This window comes from Camelus ferus, chromosome 11 (assembly GCF_009834535.1).
Source record: "Camelus ferus isolate YT-003-E chromosome 11, BCGSAC_Cfer_1.0, whole genome shotgun sequence".
Classification (NCBI taxonomy): domain Eukaryota; kingdom Metazoa; phylum Chordata; class Mammalia; order Artiodactyla; family Camelidae; genus Camelus; species Camelus ferus.
The window spans coordinates 61,477,113-61,493,348 of record NC_045706.1 but is presented as its reverse complement, the minus strand read 5'-3'; the positions used below and the strand labels follow the sequence as shown (position 1 = coordinate 61,493,348).

Below are 16,236 nucleotides of genomic sequence, written 5' to 3'. Positions count from 1 at the left end.
GTTTGGCGCTGAGTGAGGAAGATTACAGGAGATAATGTTGAGTGAGGACCAGCACCCATCCCCCTTCCCCCTGCCCCACCACACCACGGTGAACCCTCATTGTGGGCCAGCTCCCTCCTGCCACTTCACAGACGAGGATGACAGGGCAGAGAGGAACTGAGCAGTGTTGGGCTGTGGTGGCAGCTTCCTTCCCCATCTGTCATGTGAGGCTTGGCTTCTGTCCCCACCGAGGCGGGCCACTCAGCCCGCCCTGCCTGCCCTGCCCTCCCTTTCAAGAAGCCAGGAGCAGACAGGCAGCATGGGCTTGGGGATCCGCATGCTGAGAGCCCTTGTCCTCCTCCTGGGTAAGTGAAGCATGCGGGAAGAGGGGTGCACGTTCCTGTTGCGTGGCAGGGGGTGCCTCGGTGACTGGGATACTGGGGCGCGTTAGCTCATCGGGGCTCAGTCTCTAAGACATGCGTGTGTCCCTTTGGACAGATGGCTTTCCTTACTTTGACCAGACAGTAAGCAGCACTCCTGTCTGTCACATTCCAGCTGCAACTTACAAATGCTTCTGGGCCATTGGAGAACAGGAAGTTTCCTGTGGCAGAAAGATCTCTGGGCTCAGGACCTAGACAAATCTGGCTTTAAGCCATGGCTCCATTGCTGGCAAACAGAGCAAGCTTCCTTGAATCTCAGTTTCTGAGCCAATAAAAGAGAGGATGGTAATACTTACCTTGTAGGATCATGCGAAAATTAAGCTAAATTTAATTCAGTCAAATCAAAATAATTACATAAAATGAGAAAATGTAGCTACGTAGATGCCTCTCTGTCATTAATGGTGAATCCATCTTATTATGGAGTAAAGCAGGCTGGGAGTTACCCAGAAGAATCTTTATTTTTTAAAGTCATCTTTAATCCTGTGATCAAAAGAAGGAAGGAGGGAGAGAGGCAGAGACCAACAGAAAAGTAGGGCCAGATATAGCAGAAGAAATATCAGGTCAGAAAGGCAGAGAGGAAGAAGCCAAGACAGATAGAGATCAAGGTAGAGTGATGGTTAGAAATATGCATAGAGACAGATAGAAAAGGCAAAAGATCTTTGCAAAATCTCCTTTTAACATCAACCATTATTTCTTAAAAAGGCAATGGACATCTGTTGTATACACAGAGATGCTCTTTCCAAGAATTTGCACTGAGTCAAGGCTCAGAGGCCAGCAGGCTGTCTCTAGAATTAATGTTCTGTCTCTGGAGTGATAGCCTGTATCTTGGACATGGGTCAAATGATTCAGGACTCTGAAGCCTTTACCAAGCCCAGAGAGCTAGTATGTCAGACGGACAGCAGCCTCGGCGTCTATCAGTTTACATCCAGAAATGGGCATGTGTAACAAATGACGGAGGCAGTGAGGGGATGGCAAGAACTGGCAAGCAAGAACTAAGGACATGCAGGACAGATAATGCAAAGTGTACCTGGTAAGGTGGCAGATGTTCTAACAATTAATTCTGCTTTTGACCCATGTAAATACACAAACCACTCTGTCCTGGAAGAAAAAGTTTAAATTTATGAAACCTGATGAAAAAAAATGTGCAAATTATTTGAACAGACAATTCATCGAAGAATTGCAAATAGACAGTAAACCTATAAAGTGCTCAGGCTCACAAGTAATAAAAGAAATAGTAACAGCCAACATTTCTGAGTGCTTATGATACGCTGCATGTTCTGCTAAATAAACACTTCACATTAGCTCATGCAGTCCCCATGACGACTCTATGAAATAGGTCCCCCTATTATCTGCATTTTGTAGACAAGGTTTTAATCACTTGGTCAAGGTATCATAGCTAGTTAGTGTTTTGGATATTATTAGTAGAGATAGTAGTGGTTAAGCATGTGTAGTCTTCCTTCCAGTGCTCAGTTTTCCCATCTGTACCTTGGGTATAAAGATAGTACCAACCATGTAGAAAACAAACTATGGTTACCAAAGGGGAAAGAGATGGGGAGGGCTAATGTTCTGTACACCAGAAGTTGATGCAACATTGTAGACTGACAAGACTTCAATTTAAAAAATAAAACAAAATAACCAAGACAGAAATAACCTGTGTATCCAACAACAGATGAAGGGCTAAAGATGTGGTATAAATATTACAATGGACTATTAGTCAGCCCTAAAAGAACAGAATGTTGCCATTTGCAACAATATGGATGGATGTGGAGGGTATTATGCTAAGTGAAATAAGTTAGACAGAGAAAGACAAACAGTGTGTGCTATCATTTACATGTCAACTCTAAGAAATAAAATAAATGGATGAATATAACAAATCTGAAACTATTTTTAAAGCTGAGATCCATGTAACAAATGTCCATTGACCCAATAGCCTGACTGTTAACACATTTAAAAATTTGGTTCTTTTTAAAGACACCTGTACATAAAAGGAGATAGAAAAATCAGCACATCCGTCAAAAACAGAGCATCAGAGATGGAGCTGGCTCGCCTCCTCTGTCTTGTTTTCCTCCCTCCCTCTCTAGAGGAAGCAGCACCCCTGCTTTGACTGTACTTACTTCCTGTGTTGCTTTCTAGGTGTTAAAATGTTGACCTGAGTACCACCATCGCATGGGTAACATCTGTGTCTTCTCCTCATTCTGAGCCTGTGAATCAAGCGTATTCATTTTAACCACCTCTGTGATTCTGCTGAAACACCACATCATAATTTCATTATCTATTCCAGTTTGACCAAATTTAGGTTGTTTCTTACTTTTTGCATGACCACGGAAGCTGCAGTGAGCCTTCTCAGTCCTACCTCCTAGAACCCACATGCATCTGTTTGCTTCCCTAGGAGGCACACCTGGAAGAGGAGTTACTGTGTCATTTGTATGTACGACTCTCTTATGGGAATTGCTCCCCATCAGTGCACTCTGGACTGTCTGTCTCCCTACTGATTCAGTAATCCTCGAAATTGTCAGACTTCTCTCTCTCTCTTTTTCTTTTGGTAGTCAGAGTTATAAAATATCACCTCCAAGTTTTTAGGCTCTGTGTTGCAGATGGCTAGTGAGAATAACCATTTCTCCTGTACTTACCAAACAGTCAGATTTCTTTTTCTGTAAACTTCCTGTTAGTTTCACTTGGTTATTGGTCTTTTCTGGATATTAGTTATTTGTGTCATGCATCGTAAATATTTTTCTCAGTTTGTTACTTATCTTTGATGTTTGCTCTGCAGAAGTCTCTAAATGTGATATAATCAAATTGATTGATCTTTTCCTTTTTGTGTGTTTTGTTTTCCTGTCTTGTCTAAGAAACTCTTTTTCTTTTAACTTGAAAGTGGTCGCATTTTTCATGACTAGGTCTTTAATTTATTTGGAAATTATTTTCGTGTATGGGCTAATTTTAGTTACGGAACATTCATTGTCCTATCATTTATTTAATAAGCTTTCCTTTGTCTCCTGCTTTGCAATGCTTCTTCTATTCTATACCTACTTAACACATGTTTGAACTGTTAATGGGCTTCCTATTCTGTGCTGCTTTTTGTATCCATTTACACTGGGTTCATGTCACACTGTTTTATTTACTACAGCTTAGGAACCTTGTTTTCCTGTAGGTAAGATCCCTCCTCCTCCCCCTCCTCCCCCCTCCCGCTCTCTCCCCATCCTACCCCCTCCCCCTCTCCCCCTCTCTCCCCTCCCCCTCCCCTCCCTCCTCTCCTCCTCTCCTTCTTTTTCTTTTGTGCCTTAGATTCATCTTGGCTCTTTCCACACCCTTACTGTTGCATGTAGAGTAATTGTGTGCATTCCTTGACAAGCATCATAAAAGTCTGCTTCCTGAGAGTGACTCTGGTTTGGTGCTGCTCTCAGCATTTCTATGTAGACCTCGATCATTTCTCACAAACAGCCCACAAGGTAGACGTGCTTATCAATAACTAACTAGCCTCATCATTATGCCCATTTCACAGATCAGGAGACTGAGAGAAAGAGCAACAGAGTCGCTTACCAGAGATCCTGTAACCCAAAAGTGAGAATGCTGGGATTCAAATGGAAGCACCTGTTGCAGCAAAGTGTGTTACAGCTCAGTGCTACAGCTCAGTTGTGACAGCAACCTGGATCCAGGTGAAAGGCCAAGCAGCATTCGGAGGGTTGGAGAACTCAGGTTTATTACACCAGCAGGCCCAGAGGAGTTAACACTCCAAGCTCTGGACCCCATCTGTAGGATTACACAGGTTTTTATAGGCTACCAGTCTATACTTTGCAACATCATATATAAATAAGGTGTCACAAAGTTGACTAATTAGGAATGAGCTTTATAGAAATGGACCAATCAGGAGTGATAGAAATGGACCAATCAGGAGTGAGCTCCATGCAAATGAGGCACTACAAATGGACCAATCAGGAGTTAGCTCAGGGAACCAATAGAACCTTAGGAGTAAGTCCCGCTTTCCTAGAAGTGAGCCTTTTCATAGTTAAAAACTGAGATAGTGCTTCTGGGCCAGGGAACTGAATGGTGCTGGCAACAGAGTAGTGGCCCTGCCCCGGGGTCCTGCCATCTTTTTCATGGGGTTTCCCACCCCTCTACCTGGATGCCCAAAGCCTATATTTTTAGCCCTAACACCAAACTGCCTCTCAGTGAGACTAGAAAGTGATATCAGCATGCAAAACTGATGTGACTTTTCAAACTCTTCATTCAGTTTATTTCTAAGTAATTTCAAATTGCAAGTTGCAAGAATAGGAATAGTAAAAAGCATGTTCGTGTGAGTTGCTGATTTCTTAAACAAATTCCCTCATATTCCTTATCTTATGTTCTCTGTCTCACCATCTTTCTCTCTAGGTATGTTCATATAATAAAGCAAATGTAGATATTTATATCTATAACTTATATCTATCTATATAGAGATATATAGGGAAAATATAGAGATATATTTATATAAAACAAATCTCTCCATATATAGAGTTTTTTTCTGAGCCATTTACAATTAACTTGTACCCATCACTTTTTTTTTAAACCCCTAAATACATTAATGTGCATTTCTTCAGCATAAAGAGAATCTCTCACATAATCACAGTCCCAGGACAGTTATCAACTTCAGGAAATTTAATGTTGACAAAATGTTTTCACATAATCTATCATAGCCCAATGTTTTCAGGGGCCCCAACAATGCCCTTTGCAGTTTTCATTGCATCTAAGCCAAGGAGCCAGGGGTGGGGAGGAGCAGGTGCTGTGTTTGGTAACTGTGTCTCTTCAGCCTTCTTTAACCTGGAACACCCCCACAGCTTTTGTTCAGCATTTATGACACTGATGTTTGAGAAGCTTCCATCTCCCTTTTCTCGTGGAACATCCCTCATTTCGGGGTTTGCCTGATATCCTACTGACCAGATTCTGGGGGTCCATTTCCCACCAGAAAACTCTAGAACTGAACTTCTGTCCTCAGGGTTCACATTGGGAGGCCCAGGACAGCTTCCTGGGGAAGGCTGATGTACTTTTGACATAATGATAAAAACTTCAGGACCGGGATTTGGATTATGATTGTCACAATTCTAAATAAATTATTTGCCACTTAACCGCCAACTGATCAATATTTTAAAATTTTGCTAAAATACTGCTCTAACAAGAGCTATTGAAAATATCTGGTGAAATTTCAAAGCATTTTATTAGAGGTTTGCATTTTCCTTTTTAAGAAGCTGCCATGCAAAATATTCCTGTGGACTCTAATTCTAACCAAAATGTCGGCCATCTGTCTTCGTTTTAATTCCATTGGAAAGCACCCGCTGAAATCTATGTATTATTATAATACAATATCACTTTAATTATGTTCCAGGGCCTAAAACATTCTTCACTGAAGGAGCCAGAGTTATTGAAGAGAGATTTCTCCTCCCCTTAATTTATAATGAAAAGATGGCAGAGGCCGGGGTAAAGAGAATTAAATTCGTTTTTATCTTACAAGTCAAAGTCATCACTTTATTCCTTGGCACTTAGTCCCTGAGATCTTTGTAAAAATCTTTCCTGACAGCTTTTCCTCAGCCCTAGATTCCTGCCAAGACGATATTTCAGAATCATGTGGTGTGTGGATTCCAGGGAAAAAGAATTCCTGCTGTCTTCGTTTTCTTTGGCTGTGTAACAAGTTACCACAAATACAGCAAAAGAAAACGTGCACGAGGGTCTCTCAGAAAGTCAGCGGAGGGTAAAGGAAGAGGCTAAGGACCCTGGGAGGCAAGCAGAAATTTCCTGATAGAGTCGCAATTCTCTTTATGATTTTTCACCCATTTCCTAATTTGATTGCTTGTCTTTTGTTTTGTTTTGTTTTGTTTGTTTGTTTGTTTTTGCTGTTGAATTTTAAGAGTTCTTAATATATTTTGGACTTGAGTTCTTTGTCAATTATGTGTTTTGCAGGTAGTTTCTCTCAGTCTCCAGCTTGTCTGTTCCTCATCACAGGGCCTCTCACAGAGCAAGTTACTTAATTTTAACTAAGTCTAATTTACTGATCTTTTTCTTGTATGGATCATGCTTTTAATATTGTGTCTGAGGAGTTTTCACCAAGCCCTAATTCGCAAAGATTTTATCTGACATGTTCTCCTGAAAGTTACATAGATTTATATTTTGCACTTAAATCTGATCTTCATTTGTGAATTTAGATCTGGGTAATATTTTTTTCTTTTCCTTTCCTTTTTTCCTTCCGTCCATCCATCCTTCCTTCCTTCCTCTTTTTCTCGCTCTTTCTTTCTTTGCCTAAGGATACTCAATTGCTCCTGCACCATGGGTTGATAAAACTATTCTTCTATTGAATTGATTTTGCTCCCTCATCAAAATATCAGTTGACCATACCTGTGTGGACATTTTTCTGGGTTATCTTTTCTTTCCATTGATGTACGTGTTCACCCCTTTGCCAACACCACAGAGTCTTGATTTCTGTTCGTATATAGGTTTCACCGTGGTAGAGCAACCCTTCCTACTGCAGTCTTAGCTTTCAAAAAAAAGTTTCTAGCAAGTCTGGTTCCTTTACCTTTCTGTGTAAATTGTGGAATAATCTTATCTCTATCAATAAAAAATCTTGCTGGACTTTTGCTAGGAATTACGTTAAATCTATAGGTCAATTTGGGGAGATTTGACATCTTTATTATGCTGAGTTTTCCATGAACTCAGTGTGTATTTCTATTTATTAAGGTGCTTTTTTATTTCTTTCAGTGTTGCGGTGTTTTTAAGATGAGACCTGTACGTGTGTTGTTAGATTTTCACCTAAGTATTTTTTGAGCAATTATAAATTGTATGATATTTAAATTTTATCTTTCTAGGTGTAATTTTTAGTGTATAGGAGTGGAATTGACTTGTGTGTGTAGATCTTGTTATCCTGCCCCTTCGCCGAACTCACTTATTAGTTCTAGGAGTTAATTTTTAGATCCCTTGAGATTTTCCACATAGACCATGATAACATCTGCAAATGGGGACAGTTTTATTTCTTCCTTTCTGAAAAGCATGCCTTTTATTTCCTTTTCTTGCCTTACTGGACTGGCAGGAGCTTCCAGTACTGTGTTACACAGGTATGTTCTCCATCTTAGTGGGAAAACATCTCGTTTTTCACCATTATGATATTAGCTGTAGGGTTTTTTTGGTAAATGTATTTTGGTAGATTTTTTTTTTTATCAAGCTGAAGGAACTTCCCTCTATTCCTCCATTCTGAGAGTGTATGAGTGGGTGTAGAATTCTGTCAAATGCTTTTCTTGCATCACTTGATATGGTCATTGATTCCTTCTTCATTAGCTTGTTAATGTGATGGATTACATCGATGGATTTTTTAATATCAAACCAGCCTTATATCCCTAAATAAACTCTATTTAATCATAATATATAATCCTTTTAACTTGCGGATTCTACCTGATAATATTTTAGTAAGAATTTTTGAATCTTTCTTCATGAGGGACACTGGTGTGTAGTTTCTTTTTATTTTATTTTCTTTAAAAAATTTTTTCTTTAAAACAGTTTTATCTGGTTTTAATGTCACAGTAATGTTGGCTTCATAAAATCAATTAGGAAGTGTTTCCTCCCATTCTATTTTCTGGGTGGGATTGTGTAGAATTGGTGCTGATTTTTCTTTACGCATTAGCTAGGCTTCTCCCATGGAACTGAACCTGGAGATTTCTTTTTTGGGAGTTTGTAGATTATGAATTCAATTTCCTTAATAAGCTAAGGGCTATTTCAAAGGAAAGGACTTAACAGGAAAAGGCTATTCAAAGTATTCTTTTGTGTTGAGTAAGTCATGATATTTGTAATTGTTGAGGAATTTGTCCATTTTATCTAAGTCATCAGGATTTTACATGTGAAGTTTTTTGTGGCATTCTCATTATCTTTCTCGTGTCTGTAGGATCTGTGATACTGTTTCATTTCTGTTATTGGTAATTGATGTTTTCCCTCTTTTTTCCTTTGTCAGTCTGGTTAGAGGTCTGTCAACTTTATTGGTCTTTTCAAAGAACCAGGTTTTTGTTTCACTGTTTTTCTCTATTATTTTTGTTTTCAATCTCATTGATTTCTGCTCTAATCTTTATTGTTTATTTCCTTCTGCTGGATTTGGCTTTATTTTGATGTTTTTTTTCTGGTTTCTTCAAGAGGGATATTAGATTATTGACTTATGACGAGAGGTTCTCATCTTTTCCAATGTAAGCATTTTAGTGCTATCAATTGCCCTCTCAGCACTGCTTTAGCTGTGTCCTACAAATTTTGATATGCATGTTTTCATTTTCATTTAGTTAATACATTTGTAACTTTCCCTTCAGACTTGCTTTTTGACCCATGAATTATTTAGAAGTGTTGTTAGTTTCTTAGTGTTTGGCAATTTTCCTGTTATCTTTCTATTATTATTTTTAGTTGAGTCCATTATGATCAGAGAACACTCTTTGTATGATGTAAATTCTTCTAAATTTGTTGAGGTTTGACCCAGAGTATAGACTATCTTAGTATATCTTGTCTGAGCACTTAAAGAGGATGTGCATTCTGCTGGTGTTGGGTCTTACTGCTTGATAGTATGGTTGAATTTTTTTTTTTAAATATTATTGTTGATTTTCTGTCTAGCTATTTGATCAATTATTGAGAGAGGGTTGTTAAAGCCTTCAGCTATAATTGTACATTTGTCTATTTTTTTCTTTCAGTTTTATCAGTTTTTGTTTTATACATTTTGCAACTTTGTTGTCCGATCTATAGACATTTATGATTACTGTGTCTATTTGGTGGATGGACTCTTTCATCACTTTGTAATGTAGCATATAATCACTCCTTCTTTCTGTTTATTAATGCTTGCATGACATCTATTTTTCTATCCTTTTAATTTCAACCTACCTGTGTAACATTTGGAGGGAGTTTCTTGTAGAGAGCCTCTAGCTCAGTTGTTTTTTAAATTGACCTTGAAAATTTGTTTTTTTCTCTTTTTTCTTTTATGAGGTGGGGGTAATTGGGCTTATTTATTTATATTTGGAGGAGGTACTGGGAATTGAACCCAGGACCTCATGCCTGCTAAGCATGCATTCTACCACTTGAGCTATACCCTCTGCCCCAAAATCTGTTTTTTAATTGGCAAATTTAGGCAATTTACTCTTAATGTTGTTATCAATATGTCTGAGCATTCAGTCCGCCATTTTATATTTTGACTTCTAATCACTCTCTGTTTTTCATTTATTTTTCTCCAGTGTGTTACTGGACCATTTTTTAAGAATTCCGTTTTGATTTGTCTGTAGTGTTTTTGAGTATATTGCTTTTCATAGCTTTTTGAGTGGTTGCTCTGGATATTACATTATATATATACATATTTATGTAAAATGTATTACCATCTACTGGTGTCAACATTTTATCATTTCATGTGAAGTGTAGAAATTGTGCCTCTGTATCCCTTTACTCTCTTAAATATTTCTTCTACATATATTGAGAACTATATAAGACATGTGTCAGTTTTTAGCTTTAACTGTCAAACAGTTTAGAAATCTTAGAGGAGAATAAAAATCTGGTTGATTGACTAATATTTTTAAGAGTCAGACACTATGAGACAGACATCAATGACTCAGCCACACACGACCTCTGGCCACATGCTACTTCCAGGGGACTCCCCCAAGGTCCTCAGCCAGTTTGCCTTCCCGTCTCCCCCTTTCAGGATAGATCTTCTTATGTGGATTTTTAATATACTATCTAGGGTTTTTTGCTCTACTTAGTGAGAAGACATGGGAAGAGTAAGCTTAGCCCATTTTCTCAGGAAAGGAAGTCTGAAAGGAGTTTGTAAGAGCCCAGAGGATGGGTGATTCAGAAGGATGCTCTTTGGGAAGGGGCTCTGGGCCACCTAACATCTCTCAGACACACGTTCCTGATCCAAGAGACTCCTGAAGGGGTGAAATGCCCCTTGAGGTGAAGGCAGGAGGGGCGACCCTGTACCCTGGGTGGGAGCTACCGCCGAGAGGCTCAGAACCAGAGCTGATCTGGCTGACACACTTTTCAGCAGACTTTTTCACTCTCTCCCAAATTAAACCACCATGCTTCCTCTTTAAAGTCCTGTAAGCATCTCTGTCACACCCAGACCCTCATTTATCCACCAGAATTGCTTGAACTGCTCCTTTTATTAAATTTGATTCCATTAAATAACTGGCTAATGGTTCTCAGTAAGATGAACTGGGCTCTCTCTTCCCGCTTGTCTGAATGAAACAGATGAGCAGCTGGGGAATTTCTGCCTGGAACCTGGCTGCACCCACCTCAGAGACCTGTGCAAACCCTTGGGCCATGTCATTGAGGAGTTGATGTCCAGGGGACGAAGTGAAGATCCTAGAGATGGGCCCATAGGCTATGCCAGAAGACTGAGACACATGGACATCACTGCTTTCTCTTAAGTTAAGCAAATAGTGATTTTCACCAGACTCTGCTGAGACAAAAAAATAAGTGAGTCGGGTCCCAAGGAGTTGACGGTCTCTGGGGAAGATAGTTGCAGTGTGGTGTGTTAAGTACTGAGATGAGGCAACATGGACGGAAACAGAGGAGGAGCCCTTGATTCAAACTAGGGTATCCGGGAGGGCTTCTTGGAGGAGGAGTTTTGTTGAGAGCAAATTGATTATGCCTCTGCCTGGCTGACTCCTTCAGCAGCTTCCCACTGCTGCCAGGACAGATAAGCATTTACTGGGGCTACAGGGCCTCCCCAGCCCTGCTACAGGGCCCACCCCAGAGTTCTTGCTACCCAAATCTGATGGACACAGGAGGGATGCAGGGAAGGCAGCACAGGCTGGAGGGGAGTGTGGGATCAGGCTGGCAGGTGAGTGGAGGAGGGTGGGTGAGCCATGGGGAGGAAGATGGTCTTATCCTGAAGGGCATATCGAGGGAAGGAGAGCCCCCTGCATCTCAGTGTGGCCGACATCAGGCTGGCGATTAAGAGATTTCTTAGGAGAGGGAAGACAGCCTGGATTTGTCTAGGGCCATGCCAGCAGGGTCTAGGCTGGCTTCTGAGCCACACCACATGCTCGCCACTGGCAGCAGCACGTGGCCTGAGGTCGGGGCTGTGGGTGAAGGGGCGCGTCTGTCTCAGCCTGTCCCCAGGCTCCGCCCCACAGAAGACAACGCTGGACAGGGCCAGCCCGGGGCTGTGTGTTCACAGCCCGGGGCAGCTAAGCTGACCCAGGGAAGGCTCTGGAGATACTCAGAGAGGGTCCCTGAGGTGATCTTGGGTTACAAAGAGCTGAGGTCCTCCCGAGCCGGAGATGTGCACTAGTCACGTGACACGTTAAGAACCTGTGGTCCACTTAGGGCCCCTGTCCTCCCTGTGTGCTGGCGTGAGACTCTTCTGTGGAGCCTGGCTGGCCCAGCTTCAGACCCCGCAGCTCTCCTACTTGGTATGTGACCCTACAGGACACATCACCTGCCAGTACTTCCCAGTGAAATGAGGACTGTGTTCCCCGAGAGGGGCCCTGCCCCTCCCTGGCTTTGGAGGTTCCCCCCAGGTCACACACACCCAACCAAATGCAAAGATGGTTTTTCTTCTTGGTCTTCTCAGAAAGTCTCTGAGAGTTCGGGAGCTGGGTCAGCACACAGATGTAAGGGAGAGGGACTCAGATGTGGCTTGAGCAGCTGAAAGCGAGGGGAGGGGAAGTGCAGCTTGGTCGGGGGCTGGGAACTAGAGGGGGGTGGGGACAGCTTTTATTTCAATGATCAACGGGCATTCCTACGCAGACCCAGCTCCCAGATAACCACACTGCACTGCCTCCCTCCGCTTGGCGGGCTAGTTTGAGGGCATCTCAACTCTGCCCAGGAGTCCAGTGGGAAAGTGAGGTGTTGGTGGGAGGCCCATCAGGGGCGTCAGACTGAGCCAGTCCCATCCCGAATCTGGAAGGGTCCAAAGACCGGACCAGGAGGCCCAGGCCAGACCTGACTTGCCCCTACTCTGTTCAGAAGATCCTGGCAGGAGGAAGTGGGGAGAGTCCCCCTCCCGAAGGTGACCCCTGGGGAGTGGACTGCAGGGACCCCGCCAGTTGGGAGCCTTGGGGAGGGGTGGGGTCCTGTGTGTGGCTTGATCTCTAACTTTTAAATATTTAGATTGGTGATGCCCTGGGCTCTGTGAATGTTGGAAGCGGCCTTTAAAAAGATGACTAGGGTGGAAATGCCTCGCACAGACCTTGGCACACAGTAGGGCTCAGTGATGGAGGCAGATGGCTCTGTGTGGCCAAGGTTTCCGGGCTCTCGTTGGCTGGGTGTGGCTGTTTTCACTGCAGCATCATGGCCCCTTCCCCGAGGGCCAGGCCAGCTGTCATCCCACAGCCCCGCCCTCTGGGCACATGCGCTGCTCTGCCAGGTCCCTGAGGACTTTGGAGCGAAGCTTCACAGAGGCTGAAGAGCTCGGTATGAATATTGCATGAATAATAATAACCCCACCACTTAGCGGTTATGCAACGCTTTCCTCTTCCACAATACTTTACCATCATTAATTAGTTATTCTGCACTGCTTCCAGCCTCCCCTGCTCTCTCTGCAAAGGCAAGCCCAGAGACTCGCTCCTGAAAATGGCTCTTTGGTCTGAAGCCCCAGTGTTGAGTGGGTGGGCTGTCCCCCACCTGGAATTCCACAGCCTTCTAGAGGCAAGAACAGAGACCTGAGTCCTCGGCGGGGAGGACGTAAGTGCCTCCCCAGAGCCAGCTCCTGGTATGCTCTGCCCCCACCTATCCTGTGGCCCCCTGGAAAGCTGAGGCCCTGTGTCAAGTGGTGGCTGAGTGCCCTTGGAGGATGGCTCCTGCCTGCACCTCAGTCTGCTTCCACCCACCTGGGAGGGGGTCCCCGGAGCCACACTCTGTCGGTGGCCAGCAGGCTTCCCGTGGCCAGCCCCATCGCACAGGGGCCACTGAGCCAGAGGCCATGTCCCATCTGGCCCAAGGCCACGGGCTGAGCAGTGGCAGAGTGCGGACTCAGATGTTCTGGTTCCAAGTATCACTCCTGCCCACCCGCTGCGGGGGCAGAGGTGGGTTTCGCAACTCCGCAGAGACATTCATAGGTGGAGCAAAGCCCTCCAAGGGTGAGTGTAGTCAGCTGGGTGTCCCGGCTGCGGGTCCTCTGGCCGGGGCCTCCCTGGACATCATATCCACCCCACCAGGGCATCTCAGGCTACCTCTGGCTTCCACGCACTTCTAGCTCCCTTGAGGTTTCAGCAGCTCCCTGGCGAGGCATGATAGTGTGTACATGTCACCAGCTTCTGGCCAGCGTGGACCTGGGACTCCCAGGGTGGGGGGTGGGGGGGGCGTGCTGCTTTGGAAGCCCTCCCCGTGCCTGGAGCAGCCTTGGATCCACCTTGGGCCGGAGCCTGCTCTCTGCCTCCAGCCCCTCCATTAGCCTGGAAGGGTATTGATCAGTTCGGCTTCTGGAGCTGAGTGTTTTAATCCCAGTGTGTGAATCTTTAAGAATTAATTAGCAAAGGCTGCTCCGGAAAAACAAAGTGGGCAAAGGTTTTGATACCGTCTGGTCACCCACCATTATTGTCTTCCTCTTCATTATGAGGCTATTTCTGGAAGCTGCAGGCATTTCCCCTTGGTGTTTCGCTGTCTCAGGTCAGCACTCCATCCCTCCTGGTGGCCTCCTGTGGCCTCCTGCCTCCAGCTCCTGCCCGGGGCGGCCAGGTCCTGGCTGTCTGTCCTGTCCCCATCCTCTGCAAGGCTCTGAGGGCCTCAGCTTACCTATGCCCCTTTGCCTCTCCGACCCACGGAGCCACCTTCTTGATTCCCAAGCCCTCACGCCCCCTCAGGCCTCCTGGCCTTGGCTGGTGTCTCTTTCTCTGCCTGGGCACCTTCCCCGCCTGCCCCCATTCCCCACTCCCCCGCCATCTTCACTAACTCCTACTTGTCCCTTTGTTTTAATTTAAATAGTGCTGCTGACTCCAGGAGACCTTCTTTGATGGCCCCAGGCTGGACTAGGTCTCCCTTGGTCTTCCTGGACAGCTGATGGCTGTGCGCTTCCAGGTGTTAGCAGGGACCCCATGTGTGCAATCCCTTACTCACTACCCATCTCCCAGGAGTCAGGGCCCACTGCGGGCCAGGATCTGCGTGGTCCTGAGCTAGGTTTGGGAGCGAGCAATCTGTGTGGCTCCGGATGCTCTCTTGCCACGGATGGGGATCCATGGAAGCCAAGGAGGTGTCCCCAAGCTCCCACCCCATTGTGGAGGCATCTCTGCTTTGTTCCCCTGGCTCCTCTGTTGCCCTTCTGCTGTCCCTCGCAAACCTGCACAGCTTCGGGGTGGCTTCTGCCCCATGTCTAGGCACTCTCACAGGAAGAAAGGAATGCTGGTGCCCATGGGAGAGGCGCAGCAGTGTCCTGTTTACGTGAAGTTTGGCACCTGCAGCCTCTTTAATGAGACCGGAAGAGGGTATCGGGGAAGTGCAACTTCAGATGGTTTCTTAGCTTCTGAGCAGGAAGCATGAGGTCCTTGCAAGTCACAGCCGAGTCACAGGAAGGTTCTAGACCCCAGAACAAATATAGCAGCTGCTGGGAGCAGGGGTGCTGTATAACCCAGGCCAACTCAGAGTCCTCCGGCATCCTGCTCAGAATAGGACTGAAGTCTTCTTGCCATATCTGGACTTCATGTCCCTAATTTACAGCATCAAATAGCCCCAGGAGGAGCGACAGGGCCAGGGCCACTGACCTTGTTTTTCTGAGAAGCGGACCCATTGTGAGCTCTCAGGAGGAAAGGGGCCACCAGCACCCACAGCCCCCAAACCAGCCCAATTAGAAAAGGCTGCCCTGGGTTCTGCTGGGACTCCAAGGTCAGCTTCCATTGCAGAGAGGCTGGGGACAAATGGGCAAAAGAAAGAGCTTTCTCAGTACGTCCCTTCAACATGTCAGGGTCTGAAGGCCCCATTTTCAGGTGAGAAGAGTGAGGCCCAGGCTCAGACCATACTGCGAGGCATCACCGGCCTGTCCCCTTTCGCTCTGCACTTCCAGTCCCCTTTCTGATCCTCCCCCACAGTGGGGGCGGGCTGTGCTGTTCTTGGACCTGGTACGTCCGCAGCAATGGCAGCCACACGTGTCCATCTGTGTTCCACACGTGTTGCTTGGGTGTCCCTGGTCTCAGAGTCACAGGAGCAATGCTGTCACTCAATTTCTCTATGGCTGAACTCCACTTCCTCCCGAGCCCTCATCATCGCTCAGCGCTACAAACTTGATCTTATCACCTCAAGCCACTTCCAGTTTAACAGTAATGCAGGGGGTACTTTCCCATCAGTTCAGGATGCTCCCCTTTCACCTTCTGCTTGAATCTGCCAGGAGGAGAAACTAACCTCCAAAGAAGTCTCACTTATCAGCCTGGGCCTGGGGAGAAACAGCTCACTTGGGGACTACCTGAAGTGTTTCCTTTGAGCCGGAGAACATTCTGTGGGGCTGGTGGCGGGAGGGTGGAGATCTTGAGCCAACAGAGACGAAGGGGAGTTCCAGAGGAGGTGGGTTTGTGCTAAGTCTTGAAGAGTAAGTAAGAGCTTTCTGTGGAGACAGGAGAGGCATTGCATCAACAAGAGCAGCGTGTGCAAAGGCCCAGTGGTACACAGGCTTGCTTAGCTTGTGGATCCCAGTTGGGTTTCTTTGAGACTGTGCTGTGACAGCTTCTCTTTGGCAGCCAGCACTCTCTGCTGTGTGAAGGACCTGCCACCTAAGTCATTAGGACTCTCTTGAATGTAGGTGACACTTACCTAGCTCAGATAAAACGAAGATAAAGAAGGTGTTTCCTTACTGAGCTGGCTGAAAAGTCAAGAAGGGATGCTTCAGGCAAGGCTGGATTCAGGGGCTCAAAAGCTATCTCAG

The 16,236-nt window shown here is 45.2% G+C and overlaps 1 protein-coding gene across 3 annotated transcripts in view; it reads left to right on the top strand.

Moving 5' to 3' along the window:
* The first annotated feature begins 249 nt into the window (after positions 1 to 249).
* The window catches only part of TMEM273 (transmembrane protein 273), a 54,623-nt gene continuing 38,636 nt past the window's right edge, over positions 250 to 16,236 (top strand). The window contains exon 1 of one of the 3 annotated variants that reach the window (XM_014562634.2): positions 250 to 344. In XM_014562634.2, coding sequence (XP_014418120.2) covers positions 299 to 344 — 46 coding nt within the window. In that variant the 5' untranslated portion in view covers positions 250 to 298. The remainder of the gene's footprint in view (positions 345 to 16,236) is intronic. The other 2 variants (XR_004324049.1, XM_032491672.1) reach the window with 2 other exon arrangements.